The sequence below is a fragment of the Pristiophorus japonicus genome, chromosome 15 (assembly GCF_044704955.1).
Source record: "Pristiophorus japonicus isolate sPriJap1 chromosome 15, sPriJap1.hap1, whole genome shotgun sequence".
Lineage (NCBI taxonomy): Eukaryota > Metazoa > Chordata > Chondrichthyes > Pristiophoridae > Pristiophorus > Pristiophorus japonicus.
In genome coordinates this window covers 11536435-11559217 of record NC_091991.1, presented here as the reverse complement: position 1 = coordinate 11559217, position 22783 = coordinate 11536435, and the positions used below count along the sequence as shown (strand labels likewise).

General features: G+C 49.6%; 1 protein-coding gene across 1 annotated transcript in view; it reads right to left on the bottom strand.

Annotated features, from left to right (window-relative positions):
- The window catches only part of LOC139281351 (anoctamin-4-like), a 297350-nt gene that overhangs the window by 213926 nt on the left and 60641 nt on the right, over positions 1–22783 (bottom strand). The window contains exon 3 of the mRNA XM_070901506.1: positions 19525–19770. Within this exon, the coding sequence (XP_070757607.1) occupies positions 19525–19770 (246 nt within the window). The remainder of the gene's footprint in view (positions 1–19524; positions 19771–22783) is intronic.

Sequence of the window (22783 nt, the reverse complement as noted above, 5' to 3'; positions counted from 1 at the left end):
CACGGTAGAACACACTGGATGCTCAAATGCAGAAAAACAGATACATTATTATTTTTTTTTTAAAACTGAAAGCTACTGGGGCAAGCAATCAATTTATTTTTAAAAATCATCATAGGCAGTCACTCGGGATCGAGGAAGACTTGCTTCCACTCTGAGCATGAGTTCTTAGGTGGCTGTAAAGTCCAATACTAGAACCACAGTTTCTGTCACAGATGGGGCAGATAGTTGTTGAGGGTAACGGAGGGTGGGACTGGTTTGCCGCACGCTCCTTCCGCTGCCTGCGCTTGATTTCTGCATGCTCTCGACGAGACTCAAGGAGCTCAGCGCCCTCCCAGATGCATTTCCTCCACTTAAGGCGGTCTTTGGCCAGGGGCTCCCAGGTGTCAGTGGGGATGTCGCACTTTATCAGGGAGGCTTTGAGGGTGTCCTTGTAACATTTCCGCTGCCCGCCTTTGGCTCGTTTGCCGTGGACGAGTTCAGAGTAGAGCGCTTGCTTTGGGAGTCTCGTGTCTGGCATGCGAACTATGTGGCCTGCCCAGCGGAGCTGATCAAGCGTGGTCAGTGCTTCAATGCTGGGATCGTTGGCCTGGAAGAGGACACTAATGTTTATGCGTCTGTCCTCCCAGGGGATTTGCAGGATCTTGGAGACATCGCTGGTGATATTTCTCCAGCGACTTGGTGTCTACGGTAGATGGCCCACGTCTGAGCCATACAGGAGTGCGGATAGTACTACGGCCCTGTAGACCATGAGCTTGGTGACAGTTTTGAGGGACTGATCTTCAAACATGCTTTTCTTCAGGTGGCCGAAGGCTGCACTGGTACACTGGAGGCGGTGTTGGATCTCATCATCAATGCCTGCTCTTGTTCGGAGGCTCCCGAGATAGGGAAAGTGGTCCACGTTGTCCAGCGCCACGCCGTGGATCTTGATGACTCGGGGGCAGTGCTGTGCGGCAAGGACAGGCTGGTGTAGGACCTTTGGCTTACTGATGTTTAGCGTAAGGCCCATGCTTTCGTACGCCTCGCTAAATACGTCGGCTATGTCCTGGATTCAGCCTCCGTGTGCACAGACGCAAGCGTCATCCGCGTACTGTAGCTTGACGACAGAGGTTGGGGTGATCTTGGACTTGGCCTGGAGACGGCGAAGGTTGAACAGCTTCCCACTGGTTCTGTAGTTTAGCTCCACTCCAGCAGGGAGCTTATCAACTGTGAGGTGGAGCATGGCAGCGAGGAAGATTGAGAAGAGGGTTGGGGTGACGACGCAGCCCTGCTTGACCATGATATGCGAGGATTCTTCACCGCAGTCAAGGCCACATATGGACCAAACTCCCAAGGCCCCACCCCTCTCCTGGCCAAGAACAGGGAAACAGTCCTCAGGAACACCGAGGCAGTCAGGGGCCACTGGAAGGAACACTTCGAAGATCTCCTCAACCGAGACACTGCCTTTGACTCGAGTGTTCTCGACTCCATCCCGCAGCATGCGACCCGCCACCACCTCAGAGACCCCAACACTGCACGAGGTAGAAAAGGCCATAAGACAGCTAAAAAAAAAACAAGGCTACGGGAGCGGATGGAATCGCTGCTGAGGCACTGAAGTATGGCGGAGAGGCACTACTGGCGCGAATACACAACCTCATCTCTCTCATCTGGAGGAAGGAGAGCATGCCGGGAGATCTGAGATGCAGTGATCGTGACCATCTTTAAAAAAAGGGGACTAGTCCGGCTGCGGCAACTACAGAGGAATCTCCCTGCCATCAACCGCTGGGAAAGTTGTCGCGAGAGTCCTCCTCAATCGTCTTCTCCCCGTGGCCGAGGAGCGCCTCCCGGAGTCGCAGTGCGGATTTCGTCCCCTCCGGGGCACAACGGAAATGATTTTTGCAGCGCGACAGCTGCAGGAAAAATGCAGGGAACAGCGCCAGCCCTTATACAAGGCCTTCTTCGACCTTACAAAAGCCTTTGACACGGTCAACCGCGAGGGTCTATGGAGCGTCCTCCTCCGTTTCGGATGCCCCCAAAAGTACGTCACCATCCTCCGCCTGGTCCAAGCTGTGATCCCTTCCAACGGATCCATCACAGACCCAATTCATAATAAGCCACTTAGATCAGGCACGATGTGATAAACATAACAAGAAATAGGAGCACGATTCCACCACCTGGCCCCTCGAGCCTGCTCCGCCATTCAATATTATGGCTGATCTGATCATGGTCTCAGGTCCTCTTCCCTGCCCGCTCCCCATAACCCTTTACTCCCTTATCACTCAAAAATCTGTATCTCCGCCTTAAATATATTCAATGACCCAGCCTCCACAGCTCTCTGGGGCAGAGAATTCCACAGATTTACAACCCTCCGAGAAAACAAAATTCCTCCTCGTCTCATTTTTAAATGGATGGATCCTTATTCTGAAACTATGTCCCCTAATTTTAGTTTCCCCTATGAGTGGAAATATCCTCTCTGCATCCACCTTGTCGAGCCCCCTCATCTTATATGTTTCGATAAGATCACCTCTCATTTTTCTGAACTCCAATGTGTATAGGCCCAACCTATCTTAAGTCAACCCCCTCATCTCCGGAATCAACCTAGTGAGCCTTCTCAACAGTCTCTAAGTATATCCTTCCTTAAATACGGAGACCAAAACTGTATGCAGTACTCTAGGTGTGGACTCACCAATACCCTGTACAGTTGTAGCAGGACTTCTCTGCTTTTATACTCTATCCCCCTTGCAATAAAGGCCAACATTCCATTGGACTTCTTGAATACTTGCTGTACCTGCATACTCACTTTGTGTTTCATGCATAAGGACCCCCCAGGTCCCTCTGTAACTGCAGAACTTTGCAATTTTTCTCCATTTAAATTGTAATTTGCTTTCTATTTTTTTCTGCCAAAGTGGATAACCTCACAGTTTCCAACATTATACTCAATCTGCAAGATTTTTGCCCACACACTTAGCCTGTCTACATCACTTTGCAGATTTTGTGTCCTCCTCACAATTTGCTTTCCCACCCATCTTTGCATCAGCAAACTTGGCTACATTACACTCAGTCCCTTCATCCAAGTTATTAATATATAGATTGTAAATAGTTGAGGCCCCAGCACCGATCCCTGTGGCACACCACTAGTCACTGTTTGCCAACTGGAAAATGACCCATTTATCCCGACTCAGTTTTCTGTTAGTTAGCCAATCCTCTATCCATGCTAATTATTACTCCCAACCCCGTGAGCTTTTATCTTGTGCAGTAACCTCATGTGGCACCTTATCGAATGCCTTCTGGAAATCCAAATACACCACATCCTCTGGTTCCCCCTTATCCACCCTGCTTGTTACATCCTCAAAGAACTCCAGCAAATTTGTCAAACATGATTTCCCTTTCATAAAACCATACTGGTTCTGCTTGATTGAATTATGCTTTTCCAAATGTCCTGCTACTGGTTCCTTAATAATGGGCTCCAGCATTTTCCCCAACGACAGATGTTAGACTAACTGGTCTATAGTTTCCTGCTTTTTGTCTGCTTCCAATTTTTTTTGAATAAATAAATAAATGTTACATTTGCGGTTTTCCAATCCGCTGGGACCGCCCCAGAATCTGGGAATTTTGGTAGATTACAACCAATGCATCCACTATCTCTGCAGACACCTCTTATGACCCTAGGAAGTAACCCATCAAGTCCAGGGGACTTGTCCACCTTTAGTTCCATTATTTTACTGAGTACTACTTCCTTCGTGATAGTGATTGTATTAAGTTCCTCCTTACCTATAGCCCCTTGATTAAAAACATTCCAATAGTGGATAGTGTCTTCTACCGTGAAGACCGATACAAAATATTTGTTCAATGTCTCTGCCATTTCCCTGTTCTCCATTATTACTTCCCCAGTCTCATCCCCTATGGGACCAACATTTACTTTAACCACTTTTCCTTTTTATGTACCTGTAGAAACTCTACTGTTTTTATATTTCACACTAGTTTACTCTCAATCTATCTTCCCTCTATTATTTATTTTCAGTCGTTCTTTGCTGGCTTTTAAAAGTTTCCGATAAAGTTACGAGTGCAATGACAATGGAAGAGAACAGTATAGAATGCGATCTGTAACTATCTTATCAATGAAATCTGTCCTGTAAAAACAGATATATGCCTGGACGAAAGCCCTCGCTACCTTTCTGAATGCCTGTGGGGATCATTTCATCCCTGGAATCATCAATTTCCTCACCTGAACCAGCTAAGTTATGGTGCACATACAGCATATAAATGTCTCGGAGTGGCGATCACCCCCATACAGAGGTCGATAACCCTGGAATAGAAGCAAGCTTGGACCAGCTTTGATTGCCTAAAGGGGATTGTCATGTATTCAACCAGCATTGTAACCCATGTATAAACTGACCTAAGTTGCACACCGTGAGAACACTGACCACTAGGTGGGAGACACTCCTAACCTGGACCTTCAGGTATAAAAGGGGAAGCTCCACCCACCTTGATCACTTGAGTGCTAAGGAATAAAGGACAGGTCACAGACTGACCTTCTCTCAAGCATGGGCCTCGTGTGCATTTATACTGTATAGTAAGGACGTATCAATGGCGATAAGAAACTGGGATTTAAACCACGCGAGCATGGCCACTAGCAGAACAGACGAGAGGTACTGTGTTAAGGAATGGTTGGGACAGAGATTCAACATTGTTAAAGCTGCACACAGTTCTCCAGGCAGACAAGGGCAGTCGGACATGCCCCAACATGTAGTCGAACCCAGAGGGGGAGTTCGACAGAGACAATGGCAAGCTGAACAGCGATTCACGCCATTGCAAGGGACAATGCGGCCAGTAATGGGGCCATCAACACCTGTTAATGGTGCACTCAAGGACAATAACAGGGGCAGTGAGGGACGATCGACTGGCAAGGGACCTTTTGTTTCAAACCGCAACTCATGCTGGAGGCGTGGAGGCACACACTCAGCCGGAGTTTGCAGAGATGAGCAAAATACCTGCAGAAATGGACACTGGGGAAAATCGCTGGAAGCTGAAGTTCAGCAAGTTCGTGTGGAGCACGTATACAGTTCATACACCAGGACGCCACCGATAATGATGAAAGTGTTCCTCAATGGCATCCCAGTATCAATGGAGTTAGACACGGGTGCCAGCCAGTCCCTGATAGGTATCAAACAGTTCGAAAAGTTGTGGGCGTCCAAGGCCAGGAGGCCAAAATTATCGCCGATTGACGCACAGCTACGGACTTACACAAAGCAGATCATTCCGGTGCTAGGCAGCGCCACGGTAGTCGTGACCCACAAAGATTCAGAGAACAGGTTGCCACTCTGGGTTGTCCCGGTGGACGGTCCGCACTACTGGGGAGGAGTTGGCTTGCTGTCATGAACTGGAAATGGGGCGATGTCAATGCAATTTCCTCTGTGGAGCGAGTATCATGCTCACAGATCCTGGACAAATTTGACTCATTATTTCAACCCGGCATTGGCACTTTCATGGGGGCCAAGGTAGTGATTCACATAAACCCGGACACCAGGCCAGTACACCACAAGGCCAGAGCGGTACGTGATGCGGGAAAAGATAGAAGGCGAATTGGACCGCCTGCTGAGGGAAGGCATCATCTCGCCAGTCGAATTCAGTGACTGGGCGAGCCCGATTGTGCCGGTGATCAAGGCGGATGGGTCGGTCAGGATATGTGGCGATTACAAGGCCACCATCAATTGGGTGTCACTCCAAGACCAGTACCCGCTACCGAGAGCGGAGGACCTCTTTGCGACGCTATCCGGTGGCAAACTTCTCTCAAAATTGGACCTGACCTCAGCTTACATGACCCAGGAGCTGGCAAGTGAGTCGAAGAAGCTGACCACCATCACGACACATAAGGGGTTGTTTGAGTACAACAGATGTCCGTTCGGGATTCGCTCGGCTGCCACGATCTTCCAGCGAAACATGGGAAGCCTCCTCAAGTCGATTCCAGGGACGGTGGTTTTTCAGGACGACATCCTCATTACAGGTTACGATACTGAAGAACACCTCCACAACCTGGAGGAGGTGCTACACATACTGGACCGGGTAGGTCTGCGACTGAAAAAGGCGAAGTGCGTCTTCCTAGCTCCAGAGGTAGAATTCCTGGGGATGAGGGTAGCAGCAGACGGGATCAGCCCTACTGCATCCAAGACGGAAGCGATCCAGAGAGCACCCAGACCCCGTAACACGACGGAGCTGCGATCGTTCCTGGGGCTCCTGAACTATTTTGGTAACTTTCTTCCCAAATTGAGCACGCTGCTAGAGCCACTACACGTGCTCCTACGCAAAGGTCGCGAATGGGTCTGGGGGGACAGCCAGGAAAGGGATTTTAAATAGATCACGCAATGTGTTATGTTCCAACAATCTGTTAACGCTATATGACCTATGTAAGAAACTTATGTTAACGTGCGATGCGTCGTCCTATGGTGTCGGGTGTGTGTTGCAGCATGTCAATGCCGGTAGCTTATGTCTCCAGGAGTCTGACCCAGGCAGAAAGGGGCTACGGGATGGTAGAAAAGGAGGCGCTCGCATGTGTATTTACGGTAAAGAAAATGCACCAGTACCTGTTTGGCAGGAAATTTGAGCTGGAGACAGATCACAAACCCCTAACGTCCCTTTTGGCCGACAACAAGGCCATAGATGCAAACACATCGGCCCGCATACAGAGGTGGGCACTCACGTTAGCCGCCTATGACTACACAATTCGGCACAGACCGGGCACCGAAAACTGCGCCGATGCACTCAGCAGGCTCCCACTAGCCACCACTGAGGGGGCTACCGAGCATGCTGCTGAGATGGTCATGGCTGTTGAAGCTTTCGGAAGCGAAGGCTCACCCGTGACAGCCCGTCAGATTAAAGTCTGGACAAAGAGAGACCCGCCATTGTCTGTAGTCAAGAAATGTGTCCTGAATGGGGACTGGGCAATCACGTACAGGGCATGCCTTGAGAAATTTAAACCATTTCACAGACGCAGGGATGAATTCTCGATTCAGGCCGATTGCCTACTGTGGGAAAACTGCGTAGTCATGCCCCAGATGGGCAGAGAGGTGTTCATCAGAGAACTCCACAATGAGCACCCGGGCATTGTCACGATGAAGGCAATTGCCAGGTCACACGTTTGGTGGCCAGGGATAGACGCAGATCTGGAACTTTGTGTTCGCAGGTGCAACACGTGTGCCCAGCTGGGCAATGCACCCAGGGAAGCCCCCCTTAGCCCCTGGCCATGGCCCGCCAAGCCTTGGTCACGCATCCATGTGGACTACGCAGGTCCTTTCATGGGGAAAATGTTTTTGGTTGTAGTAGACGCCTACTCCAAATGGATTGAGTGTGACATTTTAAATTCAAGCACATCCTCTGCCACGGTAGAAAGTCTATGGGCAATGTTCGCCGCCCACGGTCTACCGGACATCTTGGTCAGCGACAATGGCCCATGCTTCACAAGCACTGAATTCCAGGACTTCATGGCAGGCAATGGAATTAACCATGTTAGAACCGCACCGTTCAAGCCGGCCTCAAACGGCCAGGCAGAACGAGCAGTGCAGATAATCAAACAGGGGATGCTCAGAATCCAAGGGGGTTCCCTACAAACCCGCTTATCATGCCTCCTGTTGGCCTATAGATCCTGACCACACTCGCTCACAGGAGTTCCACCCGCAGAGCTACTAATGAAAAGGATGCTCAAAACCCGGTTATCCCTTATACACCCCACCATGAAAGAAATTGTCGAGAGCAGGCGCCAGTCACAATATCACTACCATGACAGGAATGCGAGGGCGCGATGTATTGATGTAAATGATCCTGTTTTTGTCCTCAACTACGCTGCAGGGCCCAAATGGCTCGCAGGCACTGTGGTTGCCAAAGAGGGAAATAGGATGCTGGTAGTTAAACTTACCAATGGACAAATCTGCCGCAAACACGTGGATCAAACAAAAAGGAGGTTCAGCAACCCCATAGAAGAAACAGGAAGAATATAGAGTTCACTCCACCACAGGTGACCGAACACCGGAACCAAAGGGAGGAGAGCCCAGTCACTGTGGGCAGTCTGTACAGACCTGAGGCACTGCAAACAGCAGACACTCAGGCCAGCGCCCAACAACCGGAGCCCCAACTCAGGCGCTCTACAAGGGAGCGTAAACCACCAGAGAGACGCAACCTGTGATCCCAATAAGACTTTGGGGGGGGGGGGGGGGGGGAGGTGATGTCATGTATTCAACCAGCATTGTAACCCATGTATAAACTGACCTAAGTTGTACACTGTGAGAACAATGACCACTAGGGAGACACTCCTAATCTGGACCTTCAGGTATAAAAGGGGAAGCTCCACCCACCTTCATCACTTGAGTGCTAAGGAATAAAGGACAGGTCACAGACTGACCTTCTCTCAAGCATGGGCCTCGTGTGCATTTATATTGTGTAGTAAGGACCTATCAGGGATCACAGAAATTTTCCAGATTTTGCCCCCCCCCCCCCCATTGCAATGGTTTTATTTTTATTTTTTAAATTGGGTTTTCTGCCTTTCCCAGGAGATTACATGGCTCTGGGTGAAGTGGGAAGTAGATAACATTCATGGACATTCCCCAGTCCACTACTTTAGTCAGTCATCACTTCAAAAAAAAAATTCAATCAGGTTTGTCAGACATGACGAACCTTTCACAAATCCATGCTGGCTCTCTCTGATCACCTCGCAAATTCTCAGTTGTTCAGTCACCCTATCCTTATAGACTTTAGCAATTTCCCGACATTAGGCTAACTGGTCTATAATTCCCTTCCTCGCCATTCTTGCAATTTTCCAATCTAAAAAAGATACAGAGACAGAGACACACACACACAGAGACAGAGAGACAGAGAGACAGAGAGACAGAGAGACAGAGAGACAGAGAGACAGAGAGACAGAGAGACAGAGAGACAGAGAGACAGAGAGACAGAGAGACAGAGAGACAGAGAGAGAGACAACAGTGTGTTCAAAACTATGCATCACTAGATTGGGAGTGAGGCTGTGTCCTCTTCAATAAGAGTCAGTTAATGTATACATGGCCAACATGGTCTCCTGGACTAGGTTCGATGGCCTGAGGGGGCATAAGAAATAGGAGCAGGAGTTGGCCATTCAGCCCCTCAAGCCTGCTCCGCCATTCAATATCATGACTGATCTTCTACTTCAACTGCACTTTCCCCATATCCCTTGATTCCCTCAATATTGGAGATAGTCAATGACTGAGCTTCCACAGTCTTCTGGTGTAGAGAATGCCAAAGATTCACAACCCTCAGTGAAGAAATTCCTCTACATCTCAGTCCTAAATGGCTGACCCCTTATTCGGAGACTCATCATAGGCTGTCCCTCGAACGAGGATGACTTGCTTCCACAGATGTTTCAATGAAGGATCCGATATTCCAGTCCTGAACTCCAGTTGAAGGGTGGAAGATGTCTCTTTGTGGATTTGTTTTTTTAACGTGTGGTGACCGTTGCACATCAGCCACCACACGGGCTTGACAGAGCTCGGCCTTTATCCAGTGGCAAGGATTAACTAAGACGACGGGAGACCTGCTCTGCTTTACGGACCTAGTACACACACATATCACAGTGTGGGCTGGTCCGTGCTGCCCCTGGGCCCCGCATCTCCACCACGATCTCCTACTACACCTCCGCACCAAACATTTGCAGAACCTCCGCCACGATCACCCACGATCCCGCAATGCTCCTCCGCCATGACCTTCCCGCTCCTCTGCTTGACCAGGGCTATGCTGATGCTCGTGCCCGCACTCCAAACAGTGGCCTGGGTCCGGATGACGTTGCCCAGCTCGAAGCCGTTGCATACCTGGAGCAGCTCGCTCTGGAAGTTGGTGGTATGCCGCTCCAGTTCTTTTGTAGCCAACCTGTGGAGCTGTTCTCACAGGTCGGGGGGGCCCCACAATGTCCAAGCTAGAATGTCAGTCAATCCCCTGTCAAATAACTCTGTACAACACAGACATCCCTCAAACTCTGGTACATGAAACAGACACGGGACGCTCTGCAGAGAAACGGACAAGATTGGTGACAACAGAGTTGTTGCATCAAGCTCTCGTTCACCAACACAACGAACAGTAGACCAACACCAGTTACTGCTCTGCCTCTTCCTTTCTTGCAAATAGCCACAATGCGAACAGCATTGCACAAAGATGGAGCAACACTTGGTGATTGCTTAAGTTAACTAGAGGGTAGCCGGTTCGACAGATAGAGCTTTACAAAGAGAGCATGTATGCCAAAGACGACAATAACTTTTCTAAAACCAAAGTGTCTCGAAGAGATGCTTACATTACTACAACCACATACATTTATATAGCGCCTTTAACGTAGTATAACATCGCAAGAAGCTTGACAAGAGCGTTATCGACCAAAATTTGGCACACAGAGCCAGATAAGAAAATATTAGGACAGGTGACCAAGATTTTGGCCAAAGAGGTAGGTTTTCAGGAGCAACGTAATAGTCAAGAGGTAGAGAGGCAGAGAGGTTTAGGAAGGGAACTCCCAAACTTGGGGCCCAGGCAGCTGAAGGCACGGCTGTTAATGGTGGAACAAAGGAAATCGGGGATGCACAAGAGACCAGAATTGGAGGAGCGCAGAGATGTACATTTATACCTCAATCTTATTTCAGGAAATTGGGAGACGTGCGACACCTGAAGTTAGACTTCAGATGACTTTTTCCAGCAAATAGAGTTTATAGTTCCAGCTGATCCACAGCAGGGCGACAAATCATTCCCCATGAAGGGATAGTTGGAAATATTTGGTTAGGAGCTAATGATATTTGTGCAGTTTGGAGCATCTTTTGGATTGGTTTCCAGTGGTGAGCCAACAACAACAAAGCACTTGTGCCCTCAGGCTGTTGCAAAGTGCTTCACAGAAGGCGAATTACTTTTGAAGGCTGCTGACTTATACAAGCAAATGGTCAGCCTACTGTTATGTGGGCCATTAGCAGCAACAAATGTTATCATCCCACCATCTAATCCCATGGCCTCTCACTCCTCCATCACCATGAAGCCAGACGATGTCCCATCTTCCACCCTCTTATAAACTTGAGCTCATCCAAAGCTCGGCTTCCCGTGACCTAACTTGCACCAAGTCCCGTTCGCACATCACCCCCCTGTGCTCACTGACCTACGTTGGCTCCCGGTCCAGTCCAGCAACGCCTTGATTGTTAAAATTCTCATCCTGGTTTGCAAATCCCTCCGTGGCCTTGCTCCCCTCCCTATCTCTGTTACCTCCTCCAGCCTCAACAACCACCGCCCACCCAGTCCCGCGATCTCTGCGCTCCTTCCATTCTGGCCCCTTCAGCATCCCGGATTTTAAAATCGCTCTACCATTGGTAGCTATGCCTTCAGCTGCCTCGATCTCAAACTCTGGAACTCACTCCCTAAACCTCTCGCTCCTCCAAACCTCTCTGACCCAGATTTTGATCCACTGTCCCAATATATCTCATGTGGCCTGTTGTCAAATGTTGTTTGATAACAATCGTGAAACACCTTTTGACATTCCCACTACATTAAAAAGGTGTTATATAAAAGCAAATTGTTGCTGAATGTGGTGTGTAAAAGGGCCTTCCAAGAGCAGCAGTGGTATTTCATAGAATGACGTACAAACGTAATGAAGCTACAACACAAAGGTTGCCTTTAAGCCAAGTGTCAGAAGCAGCAGCTATAGATAGCTCAGTGGTCCCACAACCAACAGATCATAGCAAGTCTCTGTAGCCCCAACTGCATCCCAGACAATCAGGGCAACCAACAGGAGGAGGCTCCGTAAACATCCCCATCTTCACCCACGGTCAGGCCCAGCAGGAGTCCGGGAGACAAGGCTGAGGCGTTTTCAAAAAACCTTCAGACAAAATTGACGGTTGGATGATCCTACTCGGTCTCCTCTCGAAGTCAGTGTCATCATAAATACCAATGTCCAACCCAGTGTCAGCTGTGGTTCAATGGACAGCACTCTTGCCTCCGGGGCTGTGCTGAGGGAGTGCTGCACCGTCCGAGGGGCTGTGCTGAGGGAGCGCTGCACTGCCCAAGGGGGTCATCTTTCGAATGTGATGTTAAAACCGAGGCCTCCGAGTGGGTTCAAGTCCCGCTCCAGAGACTTGAGCATTAAAAATTCTGAGCTGTTACTCCAGTGCTGTGCTGAGGGAAGGCTGCACCGTCCGAGGGGCAGTGCTGAGGGAGCGCTGCACCGTCCGAGGGGCAGTGCTGAGGGAGCGCTGTACCGTCCGAGGGGCTGTGCTGAGGGAGAGCTGCACCGTCCAAGGGGCAGTGCTGAGGGAGCGCTGCACCGTCCAAGGGGCAGTGCTGAGGGAGCGCTGTACCGTCCGAGGGGCAGTGCTGAGGGAGCGCCGCACTGCCCAAGGGGGTCATCTTTCGAATGTGATGTTAAAACCGAGGCCCCGTCTGCTCTCTCAGGTGAACGTAAAAGATCCCATGGCACTATTTTGAAGAAGAGGAGCAGGGGAGTTATCTCCAATGTCCTGGAGCCAATATTTGGCCTTCAAATCAACATAAAAACAGATTACCTGGTCATCATCACATCGCTGTTTGTGGGAGCTTGCTGTGCGTAAATTGGCTGTCGCGTTTCCCACATTACAACAGCGACTACACTCCAAAAAAGGTACTCCATTGGCTGTAAAGTGCTTTGAGGCATCCGGTGGTCATGAAAGGCGCCATAGAAAACCAAGTCTTTCTTTCAATCTGGTTCACCCCACAGGATATTAAGCCGCCGAGTGGACTGAACAAAAGGTTAATCAATTTGAGGGGCTTGAAGCGTCAGCTTAAAAATAAAAGCAGGACATCCTGGGTAGCAATGTCAGAATTATTCGTAATACTACGTGCTTGGCCAGTAAGGGAGAAGATCATATAATGTGTGGCCAGGCAGATAGTGCGGAAGGGAATCTAGAATATAGGATGAAGTTTGGAATGGCATTAGCTAATCAGGGTCACAGCATGGTTTTATAAGGGCAGGTCACACTTAACTAAGTTCATAAAATTTTGAGGTGGTCAGTGTATGACAGGAATATGGTGAATTTTCAACTTTGGATTCTCAAAGCCACAGAAGAGACTCGTAATGCTAAAGGGAATGTAACAAATAAACACACGAGGGAGAAAGGAATAGGATATGTTGATGGGGTGAGATGAAGAGGGGTGGTAAGGGGCTGGTGTGAAGCATAAATGTGCGTGTGTGTGCGCGTAACCACCAGAGGGCTCATCCCCTGGAGTCCCAAGGGATCCCACAATCCTTTGGGAGCAGCTGTACTTAAGGAGGCCTCACAGGTTGGAGAGGCACTCTGGAGACCTGCAATAAAAGACTAAGGTCACACTTTACTTTGAGCTCACAGTATCTGGTCAGACTCTTTATTCATACACCACACAGAACAAGGGGGCACAATCTTTCCATCGATCTAAATCTGCCCCCGCAATGAGAAAAAAATATTATAATAGGAGAACAAGTCAATCCAAATTCAAGGTTCTTTAGGGATCCAGAGACATATAGCACATGACAATCCTACAAAGTTGCTCATTAAAATGGATTAAAGAAAGGCAGGACCAATGGGTCGGAGTAGGGTCCTGCAGATAAATCCGTTGCACCAACGGCAGAGCAGCAGCAATGATCACAGTGAGCAGAACACAGACCCCTAACCTCAGCCACCCCCCCGCTCCCAAAAGACATCTTGGACAATCTCAGTCAACAGTGAAATGGACAACACACAAAGCCTCCTCTTGCCAAAGCAGATTATAGAACAACCATCCTCTCCCACCCCCAGGTCAACACTGGCAATTGGTCAAATGTATTTTAACCTTAAATCAAACCACTTTTTATAATAGATGCACTTGTCCTTAACTACACAAGGGGTGCAAATGGTTTAGCAATATTGGAAAACTGCCTAATAAATAGCTCAGCTAGTGTCTGGAGCCCACAAGCACTGACCAATGACCTGGGGTTAAATGATCTCAGTGATATCCCAAAGAACAAAACAGACCAAATATTCCGAAGTACGACGGGCTGGCAACATCTGGTCCCAAAGAACCAGCCAGTGCTTCAACTCTAGAACGTGGGTATGGGAAAGAGAAAGAAAAGCAACCAACAGGGAAACAGATGGCCAAGAAACTTTCAACCAATAAGTGAATGATCTGATGCTCTCTTAAGCAGTTCCAAAAAAGGAAACACCAATCAATGACAGGGGAGAGCATCTTTACATTTCAGTTGGGGGGGAAAGTTTAAGTGGAGAAGGATTGCTCTTAACCCAACAGACTGGCGGGTTTCGCGTATCATGTACTTTACAACAGAGTCTCCAACTTTACCAAACACCACAAAGTCACATTGTTGTCTCGAGTTAGCAACGCATTTACTGCCCTGCCCTAGTTGTCACAAGATCATCAAAAGTCAATCATATAGCGAGAGACTGGAGTCACATGGAGATCAGACTGGGTTGGGGTGGCAGGTTCCCATCCTGGAAGGACATTACTGAACTAGTTGGGTTTTTAAAAACAACAATCTGGTAATTGTCATGGGCGTCAACCGACAAATGACCAGATTTATGGAATTCAAGTCCATAACTGGCTATGTTGGGATTTGCACTTGCAATCTCTAGGTTGCTCATCCAGTACCACAACCCATTGACTAGCTTTCCTCTACTTCAGAATGTGCAGGTGTTTGAGAAGTAAAAACATTCTGGAGTAATTTTCCTTTCTCCGTCAATATGGCCAGACATAAAAACACAAGGAGCAGGAGGGGCAGGCTATACAGGCCCTCGAGCCTGCTCCACCAATCAATATCATGACTGATCTTCGACCTCAACTCCACTTCCCCACCCAATCCCCATATCCCTTGATTTCCCCTGGAGTCAAAAAATCTGTCTCAGGTTTTGAATATACTCAATGACTCAGCATCCATAGCCCTTAGGGGTAGAGAATTCTAAAGATTCACAACCCAATATATTAAAGAGTGAGATGGATAGATTTTTTGGACCCAAGGGATCTGGGAATAGGGAGGACAAGTGAATCAACCACACCCTGTAGTAGCAAGTTCCATATGCTCACCGCTCTCTGGGTAAAGAAGTTTTTCCTGAGTTCCCTATTGGATTTATTAGTAGCTATCTTATATTTATGGCTCCCTAGTTCTGGTCTCGAGTCTGTGGGGTTTCCCCTTATTGTTTCAGACATTGCATAGTTACCAAAGGTTGATCTGTATACATAGATCTACTCCACAACCAATGCTGGTATACAAATTGTATAAAAGAAGCCACACATTAATCCACTCACTCACTCATAGGTGGTCCCTCGAATAAGGATGACTTGCTTCCATATGAGTTCAAAGATGTTTCAATGAAGGACCCGATATTCCAGGCCTGAACTCCAGTTGAAAGGGTGGAAGAAGCCAGTGTGTGGATTTTTTTAACGTGGGGTGAATACCATATCAACAATCATTTGCTCAAGGAGCAGAATCTCTTTTCCAGACTTACAATAGAAGACATCACATGATGTCTGACCCACAGCCCGTGAGAAGTCAAGCTCACCCTGCCCCGTTCAGAAATCTTACCTCAGACAGTGAAATGGACAACACACACAAAACCTCCTCTTGCCAAAGCAGATTACAGAACAACCTTTTCCCAATCCCAGGTTAATGCTGGAAATTGGTCAAATCAAACCACTTCTTTAAAATTGATGCACTTGTCCCTAACTACACAAGGGGGTGCAAATGGTTTAGCAATATTGAAAAACTGTGGCTAATAAATAGCTCAGCTGGTGCCTGAAGTCCACAAGCATTGACCAATTACACCCATCAAAGATACATTATTGTCAAATTCCCTCATTTCCAACTGCCACTACTCACTTAAAAAAATCATTTAGCCTTTCAGCTCCTTGCTAATTCAGCAATGAAGATCCTTGTGTTTAAATTAGTCAGAGTTCTGAATGATTGGATACAAGCCTTCAGGATTAAACCTTCTCACACCTTGGCAGTGTTGGTTCAATGGTGTAATGGTGAGCACACTGGACTTCAAATTCAGCGATCCGAGTCCAAATCTTGGTCGTTGGTGTGCGTCAGCACCCAGCTAGCGACTTTCCGTCTTCAGACCCCGCAGAGATACCTTTACATCGAGCCCCCTCCGAGGTGGTGTGCGCTGGCGATGTATTTCTTCCGCCAGCAACACAGCCTCAACTATGACACGCAGCTCCTGTTTGTGAGCCTGGGGGGGGCGTCAGGACTGCCGTCCAGGGGCTGCCTGTCATTTACCAGGAACTCACCAGGGTCTGGAACAAAGTCTCCACCAAGCGCAGCTCTCCACCGGCTGGAGTGGCGGCTGTCCTGCAGGAGCCGCTGCTCGGGAATCTGTACCTCCATGACCGAGATTTTAGGTGGCAGTCGGACGAGAGGGCTGTGGCTGGCGAGGTGACCAGGGTCAGGGACCTGCTCGATGGCGGAGGAGCGGGCTGGATGGCGCCAGACACGCTGGCGCGGCGCCTAAATTCGGCCGACATCGCTGCGTGGCCGATGCCATTGAGTCGCTAAAAACAGCTCTGGGACCTGACTCCGTTAGGTGTGTCGAGGAGGCTCAAGCATGTGGGGAGATCCCGTCCGAACTGACCCCCGTCCGGATGGGATTCCTCATCGGCGCTAAACCCCGGAACCTCCCTCGGGAGCCGGCGCCTCACAACTTGAGCCGCCTCGGAGAAATCCCCTCCGTGCCTTTCAGTTCCGCACGGAGGGGTTTCCTGTACGGGCTGCTCCTGTACACTCTCAACTTTGCCATCCTCGCCTGCCGTCCGGACATGCCATGGCGTACCATCTTGCTGTCCGGAGGAGGCGGGGGTCCCCGATGGAGGGCACTCTACGCGGGTGTCCTCCTACTATTTATCGGGGACTTGGCCTGGAGGGTGGTGCATGGAGCAGTCCCCTGCAATAAATTTTTAAGTCGGTTCACGGGCTGGAAGAGTCTGTGTTCCATGTTTTTATTGAATGCACGAGGTTGCAGCCCCTATTCCATTATTTAAAGGGGCTGCTCCTCAATTTCTGGTTGCACTTCAGTCCAACACTCCTGATCTTTGGGCACCCTGTGCGGAGGGGAGCGGGTAGGTCCGAGGGCCTCCTCGTAGGACTGCTCCTGGGCACGGCCAAGTCCAGGCAGCGGGCGGTCGAGGAGGTCTCTTCCGCGCCTACATCCAGGCCAGGGTGTCCCTGGAGATGGAGCACGCGGTGTCCACCGGTACGCTCGCGGCCTTCCGCGAGAGGTGGGCACCAGAGGGACTGGAGTGCATCATCACCCCCGGCAACCAAATTTTAATTTGATTTTATGTTTTAAAGTTTAATTTGTTTTAATTGCCGGGGTTTTTAGTGTCCCCCTCCACTTTTATAGGGGGCACTTGTAAAATATATGGTTTTAATGCCCCCCCCAAAAAAATCACACCTTGGCAGTTTCATCAAGTGCAGGGTCTAACAATGATAAAATGTGTTTGGGGAGTGTACAACTATTTTAATTAAACTATAAAGTCGAGTTACTCTCATTCTTCTCCTTCGGCAGTCCCTGGTATCAAGGACCAAAAAGGGATGAGTTCACAAGTGTTTCAATGAAGGAACTAATATTCTAGGTCACAAACTAAATCTTGAAGGGTGGAAGATGCCTGTGCGTGGATTTTTTTAACGTGTGGTGGCCGTTGCACACCAGCCACCACACGGGCTTGACAGAGCTAGGTCTTGGTCCAGTGGCAACGATTAACCAGGGCGACTGGAGACCAGCTCTGCTGCACGGGCCTAGTGCATACAGACACCGCAGTGTGGGCTGACCCGTGCTGGCCCAGGGCCCTCGCCTCTTCTGGGCCCCGATCACATCACTCTGCAATCTTTCGTCGCTCCTTCGCCCCGACCTCGCTGCTCCTGCTGTACCTGCCCACGCTCCAATCACTGACCTGGGTTTTGGTGACGTCCAATCCAGTCACCCTCTTCACAGCCGTCACCCTCCCGGACCAGCTCGTGAAGTACCTTGCAGATAGTACATGCTCCTTTTGTGGCCCCGACCTGCCGCTGGTCGGGGCCCTCATTAAAGGGACATTAGAACCCATAAATTAACAAATAAAACTTTGTGAACCTTCAAGGGTCAAATTAAAATTTGGTTGCCGGGGGTGATGTTGCACTCCAGTCCCTCCGGTGCCCACCTCTCGCGGAAGGCCGCGAGCGTACCGGTGGACACCGCGTGCTCCATCTCCAAGGACACCCTGGCGTGAACATAACCGCGGAAGAGAAGCGGGCAGTCGGACTGGACCGGTTGATGGCCCCCTTGGCCAGGCCCAGGAGCAGTTGGGGAGTGTATATATCACGAACCCGCCATTCACCAGTTTACACTCATGGCTTCTTCGGCATCAGTTGTGGCCTGGCTTGAAGCAGTGCTCGAGATTAACCCTTTCTTTCCCTCTGTAGGTTCCTATCTCCTACTTCTCCTTTCAAGGACGAAGAGTTTACATTACAAAGGCCAAGAGGTAACTACTCAGATTACATGCACTTGAGCCAGCAAGCTCAAACTCTTCGGGAGCAATTTTAACTCTCCATGCCCAGCGAAAATCCGGGTCAGGGGAAAGGCAGTCTGAATCCAGCGTGGAGGACACTGCTCCGATTTTGATCTCCCCACACAGCCCGTTTTGTTTGATAACGCTACTGTGAAATGCCTTGGAGCATCTTGCTACATTAAAGGGGCTACATAAATGCAGTGGTTGTTGGAGGACCTACCGAAATGCTGTTATTTCCATCTGGTTTATTATTTTATGTATTCATTCTCGGGATGTGGGCGTCGCTGGCAAGGCCGGCATTTATTTATTTATTTTATTTTATTTATTTATTTTTTTTTTGAAATTCGTAGCCAATCGTTCCAATTCTTTGTCAAATCACAAACGCCAGAGGTCACCTTGGGCCCATTCAAGGATCACTCTGCGCCAATGCTATTAGCCAAAAGGCCTAGAGCCACTGCACCATTCCTGGAAGTACTGCAATACCAGGTTCGTGCCATGGAGGTGGATGGGTCAGGTCCCCCACACACCTCCGTGGAGGTGGATGGGTCAAGCCACCCCACCCACCTCCTGTTTCCAAAAAAGCAAGCATATACCTTCCTGATCCAGGGAGAACCACCCGGAGGTCATGGTGGCTACTCCCCTGTCAGGTCAGTTACACATGATCTTAGCCAAAAGGTATTGCCTATCCCTAATGGCCCCTTGAGAAGGTGGTGGTGAGCCGCCGCCTTGAACCGCTGCAGTCCGTGTGGTGAAGGTGCTCCCACAGTGCTGTTAGGGAGGGAGTACCAGGATTGTGACCCAGCGACGATGAAGGAACAGCTGGGATAGGCTGCGATGTGTGTGAGTTGGAGGGGAACATGCGCCTGCTGCCCTTGTCCTTCGAGGCGGTGGAGGCCGCGGGTTTGGGAGGTGCTGTTGGAATGCGTGTCGACAGGCAAATTTATTTACCGAAATATTGAGTTATCGCTTTCAACAACCTCAAAAAAAACCCCCACAAAGGCCAAAGTGTCTTGTTACACGTCCTACCTTCAGGTTCCTGATTGAGGGTATCCTGGCTGCTGCTGTAGTAAGAAGGCACTGGAGTGATGGAGAGGGAGGCCGGGCACGAGGCAGGGGCTGATAGTTCCATCTGTGAAACAAAGACTTTGGAAGGAGGCAGCCGGATGTCCTGGCATGTGTATTGGTGTTGATGGAAAGGCAGTGGGCCATCCTGAGGATAGGGTGCTGAACATCCATTCAGGCCAATAGCCAGCTGACCCCCAGGCTCAAAACCTAGAGAGAGAGAGATTGAAAGTCATTTTTTCAGGCTCGAGACATAATTTGAACCAAATCACTCGCTTCAACCAGAGACTCGCTGTTAAGAGGATTTCCTGTGTATCTATGTACGGGCCGTCTCTTGACCTGGGTGTTTATCATTCTCTGCCTTTGTGTATACCCCGAGACATGATTCCAATTTTCCCTTTCCCCCACATTTGCTCTCTGGCTAAAATGCTAAAACAAAGCACTCGCACATTTAGAATTAGGAGCAGGAGTCGGCCATTCGGCCCCTCGAGTCTGCTCCGCCATTCAATAAGATCATGGCTGATCTTCTACCTCAACTACACTTTTCTGTACTATCTCCACATCCCTTGATTCCCTATAAAGCCAAAAATTTATCGATCTCAGCCTTGAATATATTCAGAGGCTCAGCGTCCACAGCCCTCTGGGGCAGAGAATTCCAAAGATTCACCATCCTCTGAGAGAAGAAATTCCTTGTCGTCTCTTTCATAAATTGCCAACACCTTAACCTGAGACTGTGCCCCCTAGCTCTAGACATTCCAGCCGGGGAATCATCCTCTCAGCATCTACCCTGTCATCCCCTTCGAATGTTATGTTTCAATGAGATCACCTCTCATTCTTCTAAACTCCTTAGAGTATAGGCCCAATCTACTCAATCTCCCCTCAAGGACAGCCCTCTCATCCCAGGAATCAGTCTAGTGAACCTTCGTTGCACCGCCTCCAAGGCAAGTGTATCCTTCCTCAGATACTTTGACATTTCAACTATTTTAAAATATTCTAACACTCACTTTCTTAATAGATCCTGAGGACAAACATCTAGGATAAGATATCGGGGAAAGCTCATGGTTTAGTGTTCTCCGCGCAGAAGGCTCGATTTTAATCTTGTGAAGAATGTGAACAGTTTACAATCAGAAGTGAAGGAGAATCTATTGAATGAGAACAACATCAGTGTTGTCTGTACGTCGTCAAAGTCAACTCTGGACTGTTGTCGTTTATATCCCTGTTGGCTGTACACCCTGAAAAGGACTTTTGAAATACTGTGACGCAAGATGGCTGGTCTGGATTAGAAAGAAACATGTTGCTGGGGGAAATACGTGGGGGTGGATCTCTCCCACAGAAATTGGTGAGAGAAGCTTGGTCTGTTTTGAACACTGACCTGCCAGAGGCCAGTGACGTCAGAGCTGGGTGCTCTTAGGAAGGCCAAGGGACTCTTAATGTGAGGAGCCAGGCTATCTAGGGAAGACAGCAAGGTGCTGGGACAAGACCGACACCTGCATTGTCTCCACAATGGTCCAGCAATCAGGACTGATGGGCCATTTAACAGTCACCCGGGAAGCCTTCAGACATAAGAACATAAGAAATAGGAACAGGAGTAGGCCATACAGCCCCTCGAGGCTCCTCCGCCATTCAATAAAATCATGGCTGATCTGATCATGGACTCAGCTCCACTTCCCTGCCCACTCCCCATAACCCCTTAGCCCCTTAGCCCCTTATTGTTTAAGAAACTGTCTATTTCTGTCTTAAATTCATTCAATGTCACATCGATCGGCTGGCTTTATTCAGACCCCAGCGCATCTCAGATAGCGCGAAATAAGACCTGAAGAAGTCATGGAAAGGTTCCCTGAGGCAACAGAATCATCCAAACCCAGCCAGATTTGTGGATTACAGGAGTATAACTGTCCAGTGTTTTGGAAGCTCGATCTTCGTACTCTCGCATCCAACGTGAAGGCACGTTTGCCCACCCCTCGAGGCGGCAAAGAACATTGCATGAGAGGAGGAGGAAGCTGAGGAACACACCGCTCCAGAGGAGACCCACACCCTACCCCCCGACCAACACGTTGTGCAAAGAAGCAACCGCCCTTGTGGACTGTGAACAAGTCAGGGAGGAAGAGAAGCCTGCTACAGTGAGCTGCGAGACACCAGCGCACCGAGTCCATGAACGAGGAGGCAGCAGATGATGGAGCGGGATGGGAGACTGTCAAGAAAAAGGCCCGCACGCGTAAGGAAAAGAGGCGAGCAAGGGCCCCGGCTGAAATGAAAGGGAAGAGACGGCGAAAGGCGAGACAAAGCCCCTCACTACCGCCACCAGAACAAGAGGCAAAACGCCAATCCACAGCCCCAGGCGACCGGGAGCAGTGAAGCGACCAGTGCAGCCCCGCTCCGGGAAACCGGGAGCAGCGAAGTGTCCAGCGCACACGAGCTCCGGAACACCGGGAGCGAAGAAGCGACCAGCGCAGCCCAGCTCCGGGACAACGGGAGCAGCGACGTGCCCGGCACATCCCACCTCCGGAATACCGGGAGCGACGCAGCGACCGAAGCACACCAGCTCGAGATCGCTGCGACTGATGAAAAGAGGGAACCACCAACACCAGGCGAGGACAGCGCAGAGGACATATCGGACTTTCTGACAACAACTGCAGCAGTCCCCTGGTCAAAGCACCCCCCACGGCAGAGGACGACCAGTATACCAGCCCAGGTGAAGTAGACTTTTATAGTGTTAATCTATGTGTGCAGGAACAGGCCACTGGGCAGGTCTCCGACTTAAAGGACGGTTTATTTGTAATGTAATGTTTTGAACTGTAACCAGTAACTTTAAAATGGATTTAAAAATTGCATCTATTAACGTGCATAGCGTAAAATCCATTAGGTCTGCCGCACTCCAGCAGTTACCGGCAGTGGTCACGATGGTGGGACCATCCATATGGTCAGGAGGCAACGACTGCCGGTCTTCCGGCCTGGGCATTCTGCTGCGGGGAGGCCACTTCACCATCACCAAAGTTAAGGAGGTGGTGGGCGGCCGTCTCCTCGTAGCAGATGTAATGTACAAAAATTCCCCTCGAAGGCTAATTAACGTGTATGCCTCGCCTCTCAGAAGCAAGCGGCTGGCCCTCTTCCAGCAGTTCCCACTGCTGCTGGTGACGTCCAGGCCGCTCATTCTGGGCGGTGACTTCAACTGCATCATCGATGCGGCTGGACGATCCAGCAGAGCCGACAGCAAACTGGACGC